Here is a 23,730-nt window from a genome sequence, read left to right on the forward strand (position 1 = left end):
CCTCTGTAGTCTTAGGTATCTTGGTGCAATATTTCCTTCTTTTCCTCTTCATAATGCTTCCCTTTAAGCAAATATTTCATTCATTTTTATATTTGAAAGGAAGCACAACACAATTTACATGGAGGATAATTTGCGATGTTTTCTTGCTTTTTATAACATTAAATTTGGACCTGCTGCGTGCTATAGTACTCCAGGTAGGGATATGAAAATCATTCACTTTCAAGGAGCCAGGGGAAGAGGAGAAGGGGAGAGAGAGGGAAAGGGGGAGGAAAGGGGGAAGAGCAGGCAGAGAGATTTGGGCCATGACTGACTTACATGAGTTTACATACTTAGGCTGAACTTACCCTACTTTTGTGTCCTGCTTTGCCACTGTTATTCATTGTCCAACCATCAGCAAGTAAGGGAGTTTTCTGTTCTTCTATGCTCACTTAAAAAGGAGGATTCACAGTAGAATAAGAATGTAGTCAATTCCAGTTCTATAAACAATGATGTGAGGACAACTCCCCATTACAGGTTTTCCTGTTTTAGTAGCCGGCAACTTCCCTCTAACAAAGATGCTGGGATCTACCGGACTCAGTCAGTTTACTATACTTCTTACCAGGCTGGCGCTTTCTAAGATGGATTCTAAGTGGAGTAATATGGAAACCATCTGCCAGTTACTTTTTGAGTGTATTTTGCTTAGTGCTTTGTAAAGTACTTAGAAAGTCTATTGAAAGCTACAGCTAAAAGTGTAGCTGTCTTTAGTTGCAACATCCTTCTGGTGGAGCACAGAAATGGCTTCTTGTGCTGGTACAAAAGGTGAGAACTGTCCAAGACACATGGGTCAAGCTAATGACTTTTTGAGTGAGAGGAAAAACTCGTCCGCACGGAAGAAGGAGAGAGATGGTGGCATTAATTCTAAGTTTGGCATTCTTAAGTTTTAAAAATTTCTGGGCAGTGAATTTGCCCTAGGATGGTACACATTGCTTTTTCAATTCTGGTGTTTTATGGACAGCTCTTGTCCCACGTAGAGGAAATTCTTGCCTCTAAGAAAACAAATAATAATTATCACAGAACACCACTTCCTCTTTAGCTCTATTCCTGAATTGGATTCCCATGCAAGTCATGATCTGACTCATTTTTCTATTGTCAACTCACTTGCATGTAGATGTAACTCAGGAATCCTGTTAGATATGCAACCCAGTCCTCCCCGCTGGCACAGTTTTCTTCCTCCGTTGAGCCACCATTATGATTTTGGATAGACCAGTGATGATACTTTAGATGCAGTACCATTATTGAATCCTAAAATAATGTTTCTCTTTACCCAGGAGCCATTGATCCTCTGAGTAGCAAGTTATATAAGTTATCTGTGTCTGAAGATGACCGAATTAAAAACAACCAATTTCTTTGGTTGGTGAGAAAACTTCAAGAACCTTTGAGGCCATCACAGCTGTTCATGCGTCTTGCACTCTGTCACTTCTGGCCTGAGGTTTACATGAGATTCATCATTTCACTGGGAATGTCCTTTCAAGTCTGAGTAGAATACAGTCATGTACAGTGAGAGTTTAATTGATAATTTATTTCACATTTGATGTATTTTTTTCTTTTCGCCTGCCAGGAAAAGCTGCAGACAATCTCCTGATACACCTCTTATCTTAGCTGGTCGGACTCTTCTCAGTTTGGACTTAATGTAGGAGAAAGTAATATTTTATCATAATACAATAATAAAAGGCATTAGTTAATTAATAATGCTGGTATATTTCTAAAATACTAAACAGCCAAACAATAAACTGGGAAGTTAATCACACGAATTCTTATACAGTATCAAGACAGGAAAATTTGAGCTCTCGACCCCGGCCATTTTAATAATAACACTGAATGTGCATTATTTATTAGTCATTACATGCCAAGTGATTCAACTCGCACAGTGTCTGAAAAACCAATCCAAAGCAAGCAAGACTTTTGTCTTTTTAATTTTGACTGGATTACATGATATATTTGTATTTAAATTGTTGAGGTTATTTCATTCCGCAAAACAATCATTCTCTTCATGTCCAGCCAGATGAATTTACGTGACAGAAGCCCGTGGAAGGGAAACATTTCCTCACCCTTCCCTTCTGCTATCAGAACTATGCAAACACCTTCAGGCAAATCTCTTACAGGGACTCAGGATGCATAGAAGAGGAAGAAGAGAGTAGAGGGGAGAGGGACAGCAGATTTCACAGTTTCTAGCAACTGCTTCCGGTTTCCATGTTTTTCCTATTTCTATAGCTGATCTGGTTACTAGTCCTTCATTTCTAGATTGATCCTAGACATGATATCCTTCTTTGACCTCTTCCTGAACCCTTGGTCAATTCTTAAATGTTTTCTGCATGCTATGAGAAGCATGTGGCTTGAGGAATTTTGAGTGACTCAACTTGAATTTGGTTTTTAGCGGGTGTGTGTGGTGTGGTGGTGGTGGTTAAATGTTTTGGAATGGAGAAGTGAAAAATAGCTCTTCGTATCTTTTTAGGAACGGGATGCACTGGTGTTTGCTTAGGCTTGGCAAGTGTGAGATCTCCAGGGCAATTTTCTGTTGTATTGTTCAAGAGAAGAAGATGGCTAAGTAGAATTGTTTTTCATTTATGTCAACAAAAGATATGCAAAAATACAGATTCGTCACTCTATTTTGCTACTAAATGAAAAGCAGTTTTGGTTTTATTCATGTCACTGTAAAAACTAAATATTCACACCAAGCATGGATTTTTTTTCTTTTTTGCCAGCAAAAATTAAAGCATCAACAAAACCTCTTTCAAATACTAACAAATTTACTTACAAACACCTATATTTATTATTTCATAAATAAGCGAAACAAGTTTCATTAAAAAAAAAAGAGAAGAAAACGATTAAATACAGACACGGATGAGGGAACAGTAACACAGAGCCACAGGTAACGGTGATCACTTAGCGCTGTTTGACCTGTTTCTGCAGCTAAGATACCAGGCGAGCATTTGGCAGTTTTATACATAAAAGGACTTAGATGACGCTTACTAACCATTACACAAAAGTGATACAAAAAAGAATTTTTTTCCTGCAATACAAAATAAATGTGTTTGCGCTTCCCTCCACACGAGAGCTTCCTTTTGTCTGATCAATAAGACAAAGCCAATTTGTTTTTAAATTAAAATGATTTGGGAATAGTTTTCAAGTCTTTTGAAAATATAGAACTATCAGTCAGTTGTTTTTTTTCTTTTTAAAAATGAAGTAAAAATATGAATGTTTGCCAATTTAACCCCTCTGAAATCAACAAACTGGGGTGAGCCAGTTTCAAATTACAATTTAGCTACAAAAACATTCACATTTTATACTCTAGGAGAGTGTAACATATATGCTATTTACAAACTTGCTATGACTGCTACATCAAGCCATTTAAAAAGTCTTTAGTAGTTTCATATAAACACCCATTATGAAAACCAATGGAAAACCCAGGACCGTTTTACCCCAGACATCTACCGTTGCTAAGGCAGTTACTAGAGCGGCAGCACTTCACAGCAAAACCAACAGAAATCTGAATGGCCCATACTTCCTTCAGGGAAGAGGGACAATGTCCATAAAAGATTAAAAAAATAATAAAGAAGCATGACTATTTCTTCCAGCGTGGGTGACCCACAAGCTCACATGGTCCTAAGTGCTTAGCAACTTGTATTTTCTAATAAAATGAAGAACTGCTTTGAGCGGCCAAAGCAATCCGTGGTGAAAAGGTTTCCCTGAATTCCTCAGTGGAAAGGAGAGGTGTTGAGATTTTCAGGTGAGGTACAGCGCTTTGTCCCTCTGCATGCCCCTGTGTGGAGAGAAAACACTGTTAGAAGAAAATCGGGGTCACAGTTGGTGGGGGTGGCAGTGGAAGTCTGGGCGGTGAAGATAGTATTATTTGCGCTAGCTAGAGAGAAAGTGCACAGTGACCTAAATCCTTAGCAAAGAGAAACGTGAAGGCATTTGTTTTGGGAAAGGCTAGAAGATGATGGCGCTACCTTTTTTGTTGTTGTTGTTGTTGTTGTTACTGTTCTGAAGCCTTCCTGGACCTGAGACCCTCTCCCAACCTGAGACCCACGCTGTGAGACGCTCCACCACCAGGTGGCGATGGCCGGCTGCTTACCCACTACTGCAGTAGTCGGTACTCCAGTCCACCGGCTGTGGGGGAGGATTTCTGCACCCAGAACGCACGTACTCCATCGCTTGGGTGACAACTTGTGCGGCTGTAGATGTAGGGTTGATAATAGTCTGATAGTCGGGTTGGAGAGTAAATCCCTGAGGAAAAAGGAAAGGTACGTTTGAGAAAAGGTGGTACCTTTTAAAAGAAAAAATCTGAGGCGTAGTTATCCACGCCTGAAAATAAGCGAGGCCACCTCACCTCTTGCAGGAACCGGTGGAAGGGGCTCCCTGACTTAAAGTAAAAAAAAAAAAGAAAAAAAAGAAACACCCATCATCTCATTATTCTTACCTTTCCTTCGTTTAACCAGGTGTCAAAAGCCCTTTCATCACACCCATGGGCAGATAAATTGAGTTGGGAAACAATTTAAAAATATAGAAAAGCCAACTCAGTCTGAGCAAAGGGAGAAGGACCTCAAGCCCCTCACAGTGGATGTTTTCTATCAACCTAAAGATACATTAATGGTTAATCCCCAGAATAAGCAACAGAGCCTTCCTGAAGGATTCAGGCAGCAGGTGGCTGAGTGTTTTATTAGGCTGTACCTATTCACACATTGTTACTCAAAACCCTTTTCTTCATTCAGTCACAATGGGACCATCTGCTTCTTCTCTTTCTTTATTTGTATTTCTCTATCAGCTAAAAATTTCAACCAGCCTTTTTTTTTTTTTTCAAATCAGTTGTTGGACTACTACAGAGACAGAAAACAGCTTACCATCGGAAAATACAGGGAATAAAACATGTAAAGACAGCAAATATTTTTAATTGAAAAGTCTCTTAGCTGGCAAACAATACTTAGACTTCAGGAAGATGCTTTTAATTCACTAGTGGTGAAGTGTTGACTTTTAATCCCAGTAAAGCTATTAAAAATTCAAGGACAGAATCTCTGAAGTCTGTAACTATATCTGGTAAACAGAAAGCATTATACACAATTCATTTTTAGCTTAGCAGGTGAATTCAAGAGCAGCATAGGCAGGCTTTGTTGGAAGTGACCACAGAAAGAAACTTAATTAATCTCATGGTTGTCTCTGCAGCAGATGCTAGCCATGGTTTTTAACACCCAAGGAATCAAGATTAAAAATGCACCATGCACAATTTAGTGTCAAGTAGCTTTGGAAGGTGACATCTCACCGACATACTCCTTAAACTAAGCAGGATGGTGGGAGGGTTGATTTTTAAATGAGATATTTCCTTAGACTTTTACTCATGTGTAGGTGGTCCCTCATATAGTGATTTGAAGACCACATCTGCTATCAATCTTCCTTATCCCATGGTTGGCTTCTAGAGATCTACTGATGTACCATTCCACTGATAAAGACTGTAGACCTTTGTCCATGTCTACTCCCACAGAAACTGTGGAGAGAGACAAAACTCAGGGTGATGGGTAACAAGTCACCAGAAGTCCAGAGTTCAGTAGTACTGGTTGTTGACCCAACACACTCTTAAAGCAATAGATTTTCTACAGAACAACTGCCTTGGAGGAGGCCCCTGTGGCATGCGGAAGGAAGGCATCTTCCTGAGGGAAGGCAGCCATCACTGGCTTTCCTGCCCAGATGGAACCCTTCTTCAGGGCCTTGTGGATTCCCAGCACGGAAGGAGCTTCACTGATCTAAGTGAGAGATCTTCATTGTCTCTGGTTCTGACCTGCTGCCCACCTTCTCCGTATCTGTCCTAAGGTCCAGTGTGAGAGTAGGTAGAGAGCAGAAGGAAGGGGAGTTCTGAGAGACCCTGTATTGGTTTCTTTCACCATTGAGCCCATCACAGGCTGCGATTGGTGTTTCCAGTGCTTGGTGGGTAGTCTCAGGACCTAGTCTACAACAGTGGCTGGACAAATCAAGTAGGTAGATAATTTGATGCTACAGTAAGAAAGGCAAATGGGACTGCGTAAGTTGCAAGAATTATTTATCTCTTTACTGTGAAGTTCTCCGTTGGATGGATGGATGGATGGATGGATTTATTTATTTATTTATTTATTTATTTATTTATTTATTTATTGGACACAACTGACAAACTCTAACTTAAAAGCGAACAAGGATCAAAACAAATAATAATTAGAATCATCCTAGGTTAGTTGAAGGTACAGACACATGGGAAAGCAAAACAAACAGTGGAAATTGTTCTGCAGGTTGAGTCAGAATATCAGGAAAAGCATTTTATTTTAAATTATTACGTTAAAACAAAATTATGTGCTATCTAGAAACTTCCAATATAGAAAATTAGGCTACCTCCAAAATCTACATCTGAATAAATCACTTCTTCCCAGACAACCAAGGACCAAGAAAAATACAGGTATAGACTGAAGTAATAGTATTTAATATTATTTTACTTTCAACATAGAAATGGAAACATTCCTCAGAACACTGTATAAGAAGACTCTGAGGTCAACACTACAGCTGAGTACACGTCTATTATGGATGTAAGCAGGAAACAACAATGATGGTATAAATTTTTGGAAACATGTTTGCTTAGCAGTCTAATTAAACGAGACTGAATACTTTGCATTTTGATGCCCAGGAGAAAAATCACCAACTGTTTAGTAGCATGCCTGGAATTTTAAATTTTATTTTCTGGTGCCAGATTGGAATAAAAATAGGAAACATGATAAAGATTAATTTGATGTCAGAAGGGACATTTGCTCTTTAATTAGATTTCTGTAGCCTTCACTGTTTTGTTTTGCTACATAGCAAGTCTGAGAAAGCCCGTAGCACCACGAAACAGTGATCCTCAGAACCACACGCGACTGCAAACTAATTTCATTTCCTGTCTGTCTGGAGAGGTATTTTCAACAGGCATCAATGTTTTGTCTTTATGGCTGATTTATTCATCAATCTCAATGTGATTTAAAAAAAAAAGAAAACCTTAAAATTACACCCAAATCCTAAAGCAGCTGTTTATTACACAAGGAAATTGAAAATCTGTCTGTGGTATCATACAAAAATTTCTTTTCCTAAGGTTATAAAGGAAGTTGACAGATATTAATGATTTTTTCCCTTGACCTCATTCAACAATAAAAGTGCACTGAGAGACAGAAAGAAAACTGAAACAATAACAAAAAAAAGTAGGTCCATGAACTCAATGTATAATAAGATATTCTTCAAGAAAATAATGAGACTATTATTCCTGGTACATTAACAACCATTTTTTGTTGGAAAAATTCATTTTCTTTTTTTTTTAAATTTATTTATTTATTTTATGTGAGGACACTTGCTTTCTTCAGTCAAGCACACCAGAAGAGGGCATCGGATGCCATTAACCATGGTTGTGAGCCACCATGTGGTTGCTGGGAAGGAAAAATTCCCTTTCAAAGGGATAATAGAGTATCTAAAGTAATACTGAAATGTGCGACCACTTTTAAAAAGTACAGTAGCCATTATTTTTTATTTTGTTTCTCTTTTTGTACTTAGATAGGAATGTGGTCAACATATTAGGAGGCAAATAGCTACAGGATGAAGATGGACTGGGTAATGAATCACAGGTCGACTTGAATCTACATGCTGAAATCTCATTGATGGCGTGAACAGAGGACCCCACGCGCTGCTGAAGAGTATGCTACATACAATCAGTGGGTGCTGACTGTTCCGTCTCGCTGTAGGACGGTCAGCTAATAAGAGCTCCTCGTCTCTCTAACCTGCAGGCTCCTTGCCCTGTCTACCTGCTCTTGACTCATATACTCTCCCTGTGATTTTCATCTCCTAGAATCTGTCTTTCTGTTTACTGGTCTTTGCTGGAATGTTTGTAGACCTTTCCTATTTCCCAGGGTTTAAAGCTTTCATCCCTGGCACCTGAGCCCTCGAGGGGAGCTATGAGAGTGCTATTTGCCCTTCCTCCATGAACGGTGTCTTCCCGAGTCATTGCCATAGGATTTCCGTCCATTATCTTGTTAACCTGATTGTTATCGCTTCCCATGTTCCAACTCCAGGGAGCAAGGCTCTTTTTCCCTGGACTTGGAAACTTAAGTGATCTAGGGGTCCAGGGAAAAAGAGCTTTGCTCCCTGGAGTTGGAAGAGTCCAGGCAGTGCCTGACACATATTAGGACACACATTATTTTTTATTATAGCAACTGCTCTTGAACTTCCAAGGAATTGAGCCCACAGCCAAATCTACAATTCTTCCAAATAGTAGAATGTACTACTCATTTAACTTCTCAGAGCTTTAGTATTCCATGGTTATTAGACTAACAGTTCACGTGGTCAAGGAACTGCTGAAAGTCATTTTAGCTGACGTCATTTTTGTAACTGTTTTCTTTCATTGTGAGTTCTGGTCATTATCTTTTATTATGAGTTCTAGCCCCAGTCACCTGTTGAGATATGTGGGTCTATAACCTGCCTTGCCAATGGGGCGTGAGAACTGTGCTGGGCTGAAGAATCGGGAGGACTTAGGCTGCATTTCACCGTATGCAGCTCTGGGTGTGGGGCTCATGAGATGTTCTGACGCATCACTTAGGGGTGGAAGAACAAAGCCTAAGATGGGGGCCCCAACCTGGGTGAGATAACTCCTGGATACCCCGACACTGCTGGGAAATGTGAGGAGTCTGAGCAGTAGCAATGAAGAGTCAGGGCCGGGGGAGGAGGAACTGGTTTTGCTTAGTGGCAAGTGTCAGGGAATGCGGATGGCATAGGGGCCTTCTGCTGGAGACTTTGGCTTGGCTCTATGACTAAGGCACTGCAGTGCTCAATGAGATTATCCTTGCTTGTCCATCCTGTTTGTTTATGAGTCACCATGGAAAATGGGTTCATATGCCTTACTCAGGCTGGACTAGGAATTAAATGCCTTCTGCAGGAGGGAATGTCCAGGAAGGGAAGCTTATTGGCCAAACCCTCGGGGTTGGCCCATCTTGATGGAGAATTCTGTGCCTGCTGATTAATGGTCATGTTCTTCATGTGGGGTACTGTGGTAATGTATCCACTCTAGGACAGGCACCATTCAGGAACTGATGACATACCTGCTGGTCTCAGATACGAGAATACTGGGGTTTCTAAATCCATTCAGTCTTCCCTGTTTTTGTCTGGTCACATGGTACCATTGCCCCACAACTCCTCCTTTTTTATCTTTTAAAGGGGAGGTGTCTTTGGAATAACTGTGGGTAGAACATGAAACTGTTAATCTCAGGGTCATGGGTTCATGCCCCACGTTGATGCCAATTGCTGACCTATGTACCAGATGTTATCTGAGGACATGAGCTGGGAGGAGGAATCCTAGCTAGGCAAGCTGCTGGGGTCTCTTCTGCAGCTGCTGGTGCTCTGGAATCAGTGTGGTAGAGCAGGATTTTACACTGCTGTGGGCCAGTGGGGAGCCAAGGTCAGTGCCATTGAGTAGAAAGTGATCACAGTAGTTTCAAGTAGCTTCCAGCTTCAAAAGCTTTGGGAGAGAACTCTCTTGCTCAAAGTGTTATAGCTTGATATGACAGACACTCTCAGTCTTTGATGAAATAACTCACGTGTGCCTTTTATTCCTTGCGGTCAGGGTCTTACATATATTGTGGGGTGGGTCAGGGTCCAAAGGCAGATGCTTTCTATTGGCTTGGGATGAGATGTTTGGGATGCCTCATCTGCCTCTGGAGGAGCTTCAAGCAGTACCCCTATGTGACTGATTCTCACAGTCCTCTCTATGGTGTAGTGTGTCTCAGGACAGGAACCTGGTCGGGAGTAAGGAAACTCCTACTGTCCTCAGATATGAGGATACTGGGATTTCTGAATGCACTCAACCTTACCAAATTTTCCATCGGATGGCATAGTCCACAGATCAACAGAGGTATACTCTTACAGCTGACTTACTGTCTAAAAAATACCTTGTTCAAAACAATAAGTTGTTCCTTTTCTCCCTATGTTAAGACTTTTCTATGTTGGAATAAATCTTTTGAGTTTGTACAAGTAGCCTTTTGTAATTCTGAAAGTGTTGAAAACTATTCATGGAGACTTTTACGTTATTCAGGGTATTAGTACAGGAAAGAGTGGACGGATTAGGAAGGGTCTCCTGTCTGGACATATTAGTCCCGCTGCTGGGGGACAAGATTGTACCTCTGTACTTTTTTTCTTGGGATGAATGAGAGCATAGCGATTACCACGTGACGTAGAGCCCTAGTACCTGTAAGCGGGTGTCAACCCACCCTAGTGTAAGTGACAGTTTTCAAACTGCTTACTCACCATGCAAACACCATTGATTCCCTAGAATAAGAAGGCACTCAATGTTGTCCATTTCCTTGTGAATGATGTCTGAGATAAAGGCTGAAGATGCTACCCCATGAATATCTCTTTGTCATAAATGCATTTGGAGACCTGGCTGGAGGGAAACTGTTACCGCCTTGGTCTTCCCTCTAGTGAGTCAACTTCAGCAACTGGTTGTGGTTTGTAGGTAAGACAGTTAGCTATTAATATATTAATATATTTGATTTAGGAACCAAGGAAGATAGTGAGTTGATGCATTCCCTTGTTTTTCATAAAAGATTTGATTTGAGAAGAAACTAACATTTAAAAGCATTTAGTCTTAGAAGACACAGGCTTTCTGTTCCAAATCTGCTAATAATCTACAAGAAAGCTTGAGGCTGAGAGGCAGACACTAAGCACTAAGGGATGACACGTCTGAGTTCTGATTGGATCTGGATTTGAATTTCGGCTCTCACCTTGTGAGCTTATTAATCTAACCTTCAAAGCCTCAGTTTCTTCATTCATCAAACAAGGACAAGACTAACACCAGCCCTGCAATGTCTCCAAGAATTTAAATATAAGGGTTTGCTGTAGTCAGTTTTCAGAAACCTTGTCTATAGTAACCATAGTAAAATGCATTTTAGACTGCCTAGACATGGTTCACCCTTCTGCTTCTCCTTCCCCTATTTTTCGGAGGGTAAGCATGCATTCTGTGTACAAACAGCTAGGTATGAATTTTTGCAAGAAGCTGTGGTTATGTATTTTCCCACAACTCTGGGAAAAGCATAATTGAATGATAAAGGCAGTGGCTGAGTTTGCTCTGATTTGTAGTTTTTAACCTTGGCCTATTTTTCAAAGTGAGCTTTTGGGCTAAGAGAATAGTTCATGTTCCACCGAGTTTGGAGAGTATGTTCCTAATTCTCAAGTTACAAAAGAACATCAAAACCTTAAAATAAAATAAATTAAAATCTGAAAAGAAAATTTGATTTCAAATAAAACTACACAAAATTGCCCAGAAATATCTCATGTTTTCTTATTTATGCAGAAGACAAATAACCTCCCTTCCCACAAACACACCCTTGCATTTGCAATGCGAGGGACTCCAGCCAGGGCATGTTACACGTTGGGAGGCTACTCATTCCAAGCTCCTTGTCTATTCCTAAATGAAGTACTAGTTGCTGTTTGGCTCTCACTGTTTCTAAGACTCGACTAAATTTGGAATTCAATCTGATCTCATTTTGTTTCAATTATCGAACTCAAGGGTCACCCTAGTCAAGAAAGCCTCATCTCCTAATGACATTAGAAAGAAATCACAGACCCTGTTTCATCAAGATCTATGCAACATAGGGCATTTTAGCACATGTTTGCACTGAAGAAACAAACCAGAAACAAAGAGGCCACCAGCAAGGGAGCATCAAGTTGATATCTTGTGAATGAAAGCAGTGCTTTGAGAGGAAGAGCCGTCAGTGCCCGATTTTGACAACTTACCCCTTGTAAATTATATTTTCCAGAGTAAGTTTGTCAAATATCTGAGGTCTCCATTCCAAAAGACTAACCACCCCCTCCAGCCATTGCTTGATATCCGGCACCTCCCTCCCCTAGCATGCACAGAACCCATGGAGAGACTTACTTGCTGCATGGTGGGCGAGTGTAAGGCGGTCTGGACCTGCATGGGGAGCTGACTCGCAAGAGGCTGCTGCACAAGTGGCTGATGCTGCTGCATGCTGAGATGCTGATGAAGAGGTGGGCTGATTTGGAGGGGCGGTGGTGGGGACACAGCCATGTTGGCTATGGAGACAGTCACTGGCATTTGGTTATTGGGCTTAGGTGCTATGTTTCTGGGGAGGCTCGGATGCATGGCGGTGAGCTGAGGAGTCATTCCTGGTTGTTGGTGATAGTGAGAACTTAGGTACAGAGCTGAGTGGGCCTGGCTGGGCCCATGGAACACTGACGGCTTGGAGTTGACCAGCTGGGGTGGCTGAGATGTCTTAACATCCACAGGGTCATTGTAGCTCTGCAGAGGGAACAAAGAAGAGTGGCATTAGGAGACGGGTGTCTGAGCATGATGCTATTCTCAGGATGTTTGTGAATTTCCTCAAGGACTTTCATGAGAATCAACTCCCATGGATTGTCCCATCATTATTTTAACATAACATATACATCATAGAGTCTCTAACTCACTCCTTTATGACATCCAAAGCAAGCTGTAGTGACATTTCATTCCTTTTCCTTTGCTGAAATGTTTTGCTCTGACTGACTATTTTGGTTATCCAAGGAAAGACAGAAAGATGAAGGAGGAGACCTTTATCACCGTAAGCTATGCCACTTTCAAAGTAATTCAGTTCAGCTCTCCTACTGACCACATGCTTAATTTCTACTCTGTGTTGTCATGGAGCCTTGGCCCTAGATATTTCTCCACAGAAAACAAAGCTGGTTGATAGCAATGGCTATGGAAGAAGTCTCAAATACCTTCCAAAAGTCATGGAAAATCTTATTAATATGTCTTCAAAGAAACTGCAGAACACATCTTGATTTTTTTTAAAAAAGGAGTTGGTGATAAATTGTCCTCACTAATGAAGTAGATAAAAATACTCTCTCTTTGATATTTTGGACTCTATCATAAATTAATATAATCTCAACCTAATTTTTCCACACTTGATAACTTTTTAATTGACTTAAAAACCAGGCATTTCAGTGGGAGATGAGAGGAATCAAAGACTAACCCTGTGGCATCACCTCCTAGGGAAGAACCCAGCTCTTCATTTCCTGAGAGAAGAGACTGATGGAACAGGGTAGGATGTGAACCAAGTGGAGGGGAAGGATGAATTGTGGTTCTGGAGAAGAAAACCACTTTTGCTAAGCCTGTCTTGGGGATTCACATACACTTTTACATGTGACCTGGATGTGCGTCTTTGGTTCACAAGTCAGCTCTGTGCTTAAGCTCTGACTATCACCAAGAGCCAGGGATGAGCCCTCTTTCGGCAATGCAGACCTGGTATGTCTATGAGGTCTATGATGTCCCTCCTGCTTGGGCAATGCTACTCTCTATCCATAGCCTGCATTATGTATGGGAAGTCAGCATAAGCCAGCTTTATTATCATAGGCTAGTCTCAAGCACTTAGGCAATGTAGTGTAGGCATTCCCAGGGATACTGAGAAAGTAAATGACTAACAGTAAAAATGATGTTCGTGTGTGTGTGTGTGTGTGTGTGTGTGTGTGTGTGTGTGTGTGTCTGTTGGATTCCCTGACTTTGCCCTTTGTGGTTGTGATTCCTAATCTCTTATTACTGTCTTATAGGAAAGATATATATGACCTCTTAGAAAATATACCAAATGTGCGCATTTGTGAAAATGTCATGAGAAAATAAGGAAATAGACTATTACATAGATCCACAACAGGTCAAAATGCAGAGAATGTCATGGTGGGATGCCTGTCCCTGATTTCTATATCTGCAATACAATCCCTATATACAAGGAAATATCACCGATGAGAGGGTGGAAAGATTGTAAGAGAAGGGGACCAGGACACCTGATCCAGGGCAGTACCTTTTAGACAATGCAGATGCTAAAACTGTGGAAGCTCAACAGTATGGCTACCTAAACAAGGCCTGCACAATCACAACATTAATCACTGTGCCAATATGAATGGATAAATGAGGATGTCATGATGAAATAAGGACTCAGTCTTATAGAGATCTACAACAGGTTCAAACACAGAGAATGTCACTTGGAGGAGCTCAAGCTAGACAGCTGCATAGGCCAGTCTGAAGCACTGTGAGCTGCAGATACACACACACACACACACACACACACACACACAGACACACACACACAGATTCATACACCCATGCATACACTCATATACTCACACTCATACATTCACACACTCATACACTCACACACACACAAACACATATACACACACATACACATATATACTACTCATACACTTACATTCTCATACACTCACATTCATATATATCAAACTCCTATGACATTCATATGAAGCAACACACTCATATATTCATACATATGTATACACATACATATACATATATATACTCATACACACATGCATACACATACATTCATACACACACTCATACACTCACACACTCATACACGTACACTCATACACTTACACACAGTCATATACTCACAGATACTCATACACTCATACCCTTCCCCCCAAACCATAAAAATCTGGGCTCAGAGAGGTTAAATTTTCTATTCACAGAATGACAGAAAGGTATACAATACCCTTGGAGGCCACTTCCCAACCACCCTCCACTTCCCAAGACCATTTTCACGAGTAGAATTAGAATACAGGTTTCTATTCCCTGTATTCTACAGCAACCTTAAATCGCCAAAAATTGTTCATCAAGAATTTGTAAAAGGGTCTGCAGACAGAAAGAGTTTATGAAATGTAGTTCCTGAGGACGCTTTCAATGAAAGAAAACTTCTAATTAGATTGTTTTGCTTCTTCATTTAAGTTTTTGTGTAAAACAGTTCATAATTTAAGGCAAAGGTCAAAGAATTAACAGAATTTTTAACAGGGAGAATTTTAGAAAGCTGTATATTCATCATACACACAACACATATACACATGTACACATATACGTATGTAGACACACATACTCAAATGAGCCCTTTTAGTGTTTAGGGTTGGCCACTTGGAATTGGAAAGCCTATCAGGTGGCTTGTCCCTGGAAAAATGACACTCTTCCTTTCTCAGCTCTCTTAGCAGCCATTGGTGCCTACAGCTCTTCTAGTTTTGTGAAATTTCCCTTCTATGTTGGCAAGTTACCTAACACGATTGTGTAGGTCTTGTTTAGGTAGCTATATTGTTGAGAATCTATGGTTTCAGCATCTGTGTTGTGGCTATAGAGAAGGCACTCCTCTTCCTCTTGTGCTTCTTCTTATTCTTTTGTTTTTCAAGACAAGATTTCTCTGTGTGGCTCTGACTGTCCTGGAACTCCCCCTGCAGACCAGGCTGGCTTCTAAGTCAGAGATCTGCCTCTGCCTCCTGAGGACTGAGAATGAAGGCATGTGCCACCACAGCCTGGCCTCTGGTCCTGGCCCCCTTCTCTTAAAGTCTTACCACCCATCTTCCCTTGTGCATCAGGGCTGTGCTGCAGATGTAGCAATCAAGGCCGGGCACGCCACAGTGACATTCTCTGATGTTTGACTAGTTGTGGATCTCTGTGATTGCTTCTGTCTACTTCAAAAGTGGTTTCTTTAATGAGGAGTGCAGGCTACATCTTTCTGTGGGTATAAGTATTTAAAATACAGTTGGAAACTATGCTGATGTGGGAAAATGGCAGAGGATGATTCTCCTTTAAGATCTGTGACTTGTTAGATACAGGTAGTTGCCTGTGTTTGGAGTACCAGTGACAATCTCTTCCCCTATTGATCATGCCTTACGTTAATTAGGCAGCTGTTGGTAACCTCACAAACATAAGTGCCTTTATTGTAGCGCGAGGGCTATGCTGTCAGTCTGATGGTTGTGGTTTTTAGGTATGGATATGAAGAGAGTCCTCAAAAGGAGGGATAAAAGTGGTGGGAATATCTTTTAAAATGTGTCCAGCATTCTTAAGCATCAGGGAAGTCCAAACTAAAATCACTTGGAGATTTCATCTTTTGCCAGTCAGATGGCTAAGGTCAAGAACTCAACTGACAATGGTGGTAGTGAGGACTCAGGGGAAGAAGAATAGTGGGTGAGGATCCAAGTTGGTGGGATTGCAAGCTGGTGCAATTCCCATTATTTCTCAAAACGCTAAAAAGAGATCCATTTAATGGCTCAGAGATAGCAAGGCTTGACATAGGCCCAGAGGCCTTGCCATCCTGCTGCAAGATACGTGCTCAGCCATTCCCATTACAGCATCTAGGAACCAGAAACGATTTAAATGTCCTTCAAGTGATGCATAAGTGATATAAATGTGGCATGTGTGCACTGCGGAATATTATTCAGCTATAAAGGAAAATGAAATCATGAAAATTTCATATAAATGGATGAAAATGGGCAGTATTACATGAAGTGAGGTGACCCAATACCCAGAAGGATAAACACTGCATACGTGACTTTACTATGTGAGACTCCCAGCTCTGAGTCTCACATTTGGGTACCTGACCAGATGCAACCTCAGAGGCCAGGGAAGCAAAGGTACCATGGGAATGTGGGTGGGGATCTCTAAAGAGGGGGCTAATAGGACACAGGTGCTTTGAGAGGAAGGAAAGAAAAATGGGGTGAGTTGGACAAAACTATGAAGGGAAGGGAAGAATGGTATTGCAGAAGAAGTGGGAGGAGGAGAAATACCACCAAATACACTTGAAAAAATGGGGACACATTATTTTATAAGCTTACTTAAAATACATATATAATATGTACATATAAGTGTGTATGCATGTATCTGTATGTGTGTTGGGGAGGTTAAAGGGAGTTATGCCACACAAGGAAATAATGCTTCCCTCCGGCTCATAGACTATGCAACAAAAGTCCCAAGGCCAGGCATAGAGGACTTTCTTCAACTTTTCCATTTTGCAGTGTCACATGTTGATCATCTGACGAACATGGTGCTATTAATGTAAATTGAAAGTCAATAAAAGATTTTGATACTTTTAGAGGCAAGATGTGTTCTTTAATTTTCTTTTTTCAGTTCTGGGAATTGGACACAAGACCTCATGCATGCTAGGTAAGAACTCTACCACAAGTCACATCTGATTTGTTATTTACTGTTGGTTTCTAACTATGCTCTCTTTCCTTTTGTGTTTTAACCACAGGATCTGGATGACATCTTCTTTAGGGAAAAGGGAAATCTAGTGGCAGCTGAGACCTTTTGGGCCTTATGGTGGAGACTTCCTTTGATATGCACAAAGGGTATAACACTAAACGCCTTAAGAAAGTTCTTATTAAGCAAGTTGATGATCGTCCAAGAGAACAGCATTTTCATTTACTTTGTATAATGAAGACGATGCTGCAGAGTGTATAAATGCCTCCATTCTGGCAATGATGTGTGCTATAAAAATGAAAGATGGCAAAAATAATTGTTATTTAAAATAGCAAAGTATAAACACAAGACATAAAACTCAGTGGAAGCAATCATATAAGAGTTGCTGGACCAAATCAAATTAATAGGCCATCTAATTTGGTTCTTGTTTTCAGTACTGACCAATACTTGATGCATTGAAAATTAAACAAAATTTATGCACCTCCTCCATTGTACATTGTTACTTCTGAGAAGCAAATCCTTCCTAGCTCTTGCAGGTGATTAACTTAGACCCTGAAGCATGAGATTTTATTATCTTTAAATCACAATCTTGGCTCAGAGCTTCAAATTTTATGTTAACAGTCATAAAATGATCTGTCCCATTTGTAAATTCACAGTCACTATTTGTCTCAATAGCTCTCCACCGCACGAATGCTGGAAGTTTATTTCGTTCTCCAAGAAGAAAACATTGCTCCCTTTCTAATTGAAGCTCCTTTAATTGAAACTGGGCTTTGTATTTCTTTATTATTGATAAGAGCAACAGCGAACTTAATTAGTTCACTTAAATACCACCCTATATGTTTTTTAAAAGCAGTGTTTTCACTTCCTTTGTAAGCGCTGACATCCTACTTCTTAGGGGAAAAAGGAAATCACTTTGGATATGGTGTTGGTAAGCATCTATCATCTCAGCTGAGCTAAAGTGAAATGGGTAGAAAGAAGAGAATCTGAGATGCTTACAGGACTAGATAGCCCAGTGTACACAGCAGTGAACAGGAGGAGAGTCTGTCTCCAACAAGGTGAGAGGTGGGAACTCAGACGGAGACTGTCTTTTTCCCAGGACTCACTGTGACACACACACACACACACACACACACACACACACACACACACACACACACACACACCTCTTGTGCCATCTAGCTTTTTGTCAAGTTCACACAAGCTGGAGTACTCAGAGAAAAGGGAGGCCTAGTTATGATAATGCCTCTAGAAGACAGGGCTGTTGCAAGCCTGTAGGGCATTTTCTTAATTAATGATTTATGTAGGAGGGCGAGGACCACTGTGGATTGGTGGTCCTGGGTCATTTGAGAAAGCAGGCTGAGTGAGTCATGTGGAAGAAGTCAGTGAGCAGCACCCATCAGTGACCTCTGCACCAGCTCCTGCCTCTGGAAATGCAAGTCTAATAAACCTTTCTTCTCCAATTTGCTTTTGGTTGTGGTGTTTCATTATAGCAATAGCATCCCTTATTAGAAAAAATAATATCACACATATGATGTGTGGTTTCAAGCAACTAACTAATTACTTTTCCTTATCACCATATAGACACCCAAATGTTCTCTCCCGAGCTGGCATTTGAGCTGGCTTCTCATCCAGCATGGCTGCTGTCACAGGCGATATTTAGGAACTGCTCTGTTGGAATTCTCTTCAGAGTTGGGAGGACATCATTTTACATATCCTCACACAACTCTTTTGCCTTTTGATGGTGAATTCAATTTGTGGAGCTAGCTAATAGTGAGTTGAAGCCAAAGCTGTGGGTTCTATCTTGTGATGTTTGGAGAAAAGAATGATGTGTGAAAATAGTGTAACAAGATTGATTTTCTAGAGTGGCTCATAAACTTTTCCTGACTGCAGTTCTAAACGGGAGTTGCAAAAAAAAATCTCTTAAACCCTGAGAGCAATAAAAAAATGAGTTTCTGGCCTCCCAAGGTGACTTCTTTGAATGCAACACTCATTTGGGGAATATAAATCCTGGTCTATGTGGTAAAATGAAACCACTTCTATTGCTTTAAAGTTTTCTACATTGCTTTCAACATAATGATTTAGACTCATGTCTAGGAATTTCTTCGTGTATGGAAAAACTATATATCCTTAAGCTGTATTTAAGAGACCAACTCAGTACTGCCCAAGCTAGAACAACCCCACTCTCTTCATGGTCTTCTTCACAGGATCCACAGAGCCTCCTTCAGTTAGGAAGGTGACATAGACAAATGTATTTTTGTTTATATTTAGGACATCTTAATCTTTTAATGGGATGGAGCTAAGAGAAGATATTTGAATATTTTAAACATTTAAGTTCAAATAATTAAATTAAAATTACTATAAGTTACTTTTTGTCTTCTCTAGAGTATCTTTATAAAGAGGTAACTTTGCGAACAAATTGAAACTATGACTCAGCCATCTTTTCAGCCACACAACGGTTCATTTTCTACTACTGTGCGTACTTACTAATAATATTAAAGTATAATTATGAATTCTTTGTATTAACTAAGAATATCCTTTGCTCAACATCCTAAACCATGCAGCTGATTTTGAACTAAAAGTTATTTTATGGTGGTAAGAAGACTTAAAACAATTCTTCCCTTTTCACACATTCTTTTTTTAAACGGATAAAACATTACTTTGCCTACAGGTATAGTTAATTCATCTTCCTAGCTGGACTTTTATACCTGTGGGTTAGCAATCTCTCTTTCCCTCCCAGATACTAGCAACCCCTGTTCTCCTTTTTAAGTCTATGGGCATGACTATTTTACACACTCTAAGTGGAATAGCCAGGACCCCGCCCTTACGCCACGGACTTATTTCACTTAGCGTATTGTCCTCAACTGTCACATTAAATTATCCAGCTTTCCTTATTTTATGTTGGAAAGTTTATTCAAAAGGTCCCATGATCTCTGCTTACTACTGGAGTAAGCTAAACCGTAGAACATCTAAGTAACTGCCCGAAGACAAATGTGCAAGAAGTGTTAAAGCTGGATTTGAACGCAGGTTCCTTTGCTATCTCTGTGACTGATGATTTATCTGCCCCGTTTCCTCCTCACCAAGGCTTTCCTCCATTGATGGTGGTGCCCTCTGTGAAGTCCTCTAACATGACTCCTTTAACGGCGTGGAAACACAGATGTTGAAGGTACCTCAGAACCCCCTCTGGCTGTTTAATCACAACCTTCGCTTTTGCTTTTCAGTGAAAAGACATTGTTATATCTTACACTTTGAGTCTTCATCAAAGCTTAACACCCATGATCCGATCACTCCCCTTTAAAAATACCCCCTTATTTCTTCCACACTCATTTAAATGCAATGTGGATAACCCCGTTTCTCTGCCTCATGCCCTGCGTGGGCTCGAACATCCTCATGTCTTGGGTTATCAAGTGTAATCAATGTAAACTCTCTTTTCTCTAGTACTATTTTTTAACCTCAGGCCTTACAGTAATATTTTCTTCCTTTATAACTTCTTTTAAAGTTACAAATATAATAGTTGCTTCAAATCAGAAATTCTGGGGCTTTCTTAGAACTGTTTGCATACAGTACTCCCACTGAAGCACCCAGCAATTCTGGAATGCCTGGACAGTGTTTTGACTCTGTCACTACCCAAAATGACTAAGTGGGGGAAATCCCAGCATTGAACATATCTCTATTCTACAATATTCTGGTTAGATGTCAGGGGTGGCATACTAAAAAGCGGACAGCCTTCCAGAACACAGCCTTGTTTGAGGCAAGGCAGCACTGTTCTCGGCTGCTAAAAGGATAAGAGTTGGTGTAGAGTTTCTTAGAAGAGAGTCAGAAGCAATGGCTCTAAAGGTAAGACAGATTAGATAGCCACTGAGGGTAGAGAAAAACCTAGAAGCCCCAGAAGACTACTGGGTTGCATTCCTAGATGTCAATATCACCGTGTTCCCAAGGAAGGCAATGCATTGGACTTCTTTGGAGTGAGACACAGCCTTATAAAAGCAAGGGGTTATGAGGTTCAACAGGATCCTATAGAAAAATATCTAATGAGAAGAATGGCTCTTGAGGGACCACTCAGCAGCAGGGAACCATTCCTGCATATGTTATCATTGGGGGGGGGGGGGGAGGAATTTCAGGGATGCATTAGGACGGCCATTTTGAAGTTCAGAGGTGAGAATAGTCACTATTACCCTTGGCTGTTTTACTTGGGGTAGATTTCAATTTCACTCAAGCCTGGGACCACACTGAGTGACATGTGGATTACATTCCATGTCATACATGTAACATGAAGAGTAAAGAGTGCTGTTGCCCCATTTCGGGTTCAGTTCGGTTTCTATTTTTGATTATGTTCTGTTAGAAGCAGCTAATTTTAGAGAACAGCTCCAAGAAACATTCCACTGGGACCTGCCTGTCCATGTTTGTTTTTCAGCACCTTCCAGTGAGTCTGAGACGGAGCAGTGTCCTGCAGGCCTGGGCTGGTGCATATTGGGTCCTGGAATAGAAACCATGTGCAGTGCAGTAGCAGACTATGTCATGACCCCAAGTTAGGGAGATCTATCAGCCCAGGAATGCAGGAGAAATGCAGGCGCTGAACAGAACAGAACCTGGCTAAGTGCAGACTTCTGGAGATGTGACAGGAAGAGGCTGGCAAGGATCCAAGAAAGCAGATGTGAGGCTAACAGAGTGGGTGTTATTCCTAGGTGGATGGAGGGGGGGGGAGAGGGAGGAGGGGGAAGGAGAGGAGGAGGGAGAGGGAGAGTATGTCATGTCATAACTTCAGGACACTGGAAACTTGAAAGATATAGGTGAGTACTGTATTTATGTCCTTGAGTAAGATGGCTCAGAAATAGACAAGAGTGGACCCAAAACAATGCTGCCATGACACCGATCATCTCCTTCCAATGTAATTAAGCCTATTTCACACAATAAAGCACATAGATTAAGAGTGCCATTAAATCTCAGTTCCCTACTGATGCCCAGTCATTCAGCCCCCATCCCCTTTCCCTGAGAATAAATCCCAGCTCCTTTTGCTCTCCCATATGGTATCCATTCGCAGCCCCTTTAATCACTCAGGTCTGAACCCAGCAGCCTCCTCTGAGCTGCTGTCTTCCCTTCCCTTCGGGCATTTGGGGTCTGTAAGGTCAAGTCTTCTCTTGCCCTCAACTTCAATACCACATTTTCCATGATGCTTCTGCTAATCAGTCTAGCAAGTCTTTACTTTGTGGCCTTGGGTCTTTCAAACCCCAATCATTTATTAGCACATGGTTTTACTAGTGGCCTTCCATGACGGAAACATGTTCTTTGTAGGAAGAGTCTAGGTTACTTGTTATCTACTATCTCCTTTCTGCTTGGCATAGGGTTACATGCACATGGTCAGCAAAATTTGCCAACAAATCCATGAATTAGCAAACAACAGCCAAAAAGAGTATAGCCTGGCTGGCACGTGGTAGATTCTTGGAATTATATTTACCTGTTTGTCACTTTAAGTTTATAATATAGTACAGGCTTATAACATGGGAAAAACATGTTTAAACCTGAGTAGTCTTTCTTTGCCTTGCCATAACTAAACTGGAAAAGCACTAGGTTTTACATTTGGTGCCACATATTCTGGGAGGTAGGCTGCAAATTTTCTATAGCTGTGGAGAAGGCTATGCATGCAGGACTGCAGAGGGATCTCTTTGACCCATGAAGACTGAAGCATTCCTTCAGTACAGATTGTATACACATTATAGAGAACCATTCATAAACAGAGATTCAACAGCTCCAGCAAAATTCCTGCTGCTCAAGAGAAGGAAAAAATGTCAGAGTAAGCTATAAAAAGTGTGCTTGGTTTCTTAAAAGTAGAAGTGATAATTTGCAGCATTTATACCAATTTGCCATGCACTGAGGGCTGCAGCTTGGAGACTGAACAGGAAGTCAAGCTGTAGCTAGTAGGAAATCTGCTGATGCATGCTTTGGAGGCGAAGTCATGCTTAGTCAGTACTGAGGCATCATGGTGGCAATCTGCATGCCATTAGCCAGAGGGCTTTGTATCAAGACGGATACCTCCCATGTTGACTTTCTCTCATGGGCAAGCACTCCAGCTAAATCCTCTCATATTTGGGAGATACGAATTTGCTAAGGTCTGCCTGGCTAATAGTGAGATGGATCCTACATGTGATGGGGGCTTCGTTAACATTTTCTGAGTGGTCTCTGAATTCTGCATGGATACTGAAGTGTGAGCTCAGGTGAAGACACAAAGAAGTGGAAAGGGAGTTAAACAAATCAGAAAGTGGGGATGTGCCATGAGACAGTGAGGAAGGAAAACATTAATTTCACCTCATAAGCAGTAATTCTCCTGCGACACAATTGTATGTATTTGTACTTGGTTTCTTTTCCCTTCCATACACCATCAAGTTCAGTAGGTAATTTTGTTGATACAAAAATCCTAATGTGTGTACTTTTGAAAGGGTTGTTAGAAGAGAAATGGATATTTGTAGATGTAAAAAGAGAGCAGTTTCGAGGATGAATGCAATGAAATCCAGAGCTTGTGGTTACAATGAACAAAGCAGTAGCAATCTGAGCTGGACAAGCTGCTATAGTCCTTCTAGATGAAGCCCCATTGCTCCAGGTCACCCCCTGAGCACTCCATGAAGGGCAGTGTGTTTTTAGGAACATGAAACCACACAGAGCCAACTCTTCATTGTATATAATAAGTAAGTACTGATATAAGA

At 40.9% G+C, this 23,730-nt stretch overlaps 1 protein-coding gene across 5 annotated transcripts in view; it reads right to left on the reverse strand.

Moving 5' to 3' along the window:
- Positions 1-2,457: 2,457 nt before the first annotated feature.
- The window catches only part of Tox (thymocyte selection-associated high mobility group box), a 296,268-nt gene continuing 274,995 nt past the window's right edge, over positions 2,458-23,730 (reverse strand). For 4 of the 5 annotated variants that reach the window (XM_006237844.5, XM_017593467.3, XM_039110215.2 and 1 more), the window contains 3 exons: positions 11,939-12,322; positions 4,115-4,266; positions 2,646-3,799 (listed from right to left, as the gene is read on the reverse strand). In XM_006237844.5, the coding sequence (XP_006237906.1) occupies positions 3,763-3,799; positions 4,115-4,266; positions 11,939-12,322 (573 nt within the window). In that variant the 3' untranslated portion in view covers positions 2,646-3,762. Of the gene's footprint in view, positions 3,800-4,114; positions 4,267-11,938; positions 12,323-23,730 lie in introns of all 5 variants that reach the window. The other variant, NM_001108654.1, reaches the window with a different exon arrangement.

The sequence above is a fragment of the Rattus norvegicus genome, chromosome 5 (assembly GCF_036323735.1).
Source record: "Rattus norvegicus strain BN/NHsdMcwi chromosome 5, GRCr8, whole genome shotgun sequence".
In the NCBI taxonomy this organism is placed as follows: Eukaryota; Metazoa; Chordata; class Mammalia; order Rodentia; family Muridae; genus Rattus; species Rattus norvegicus.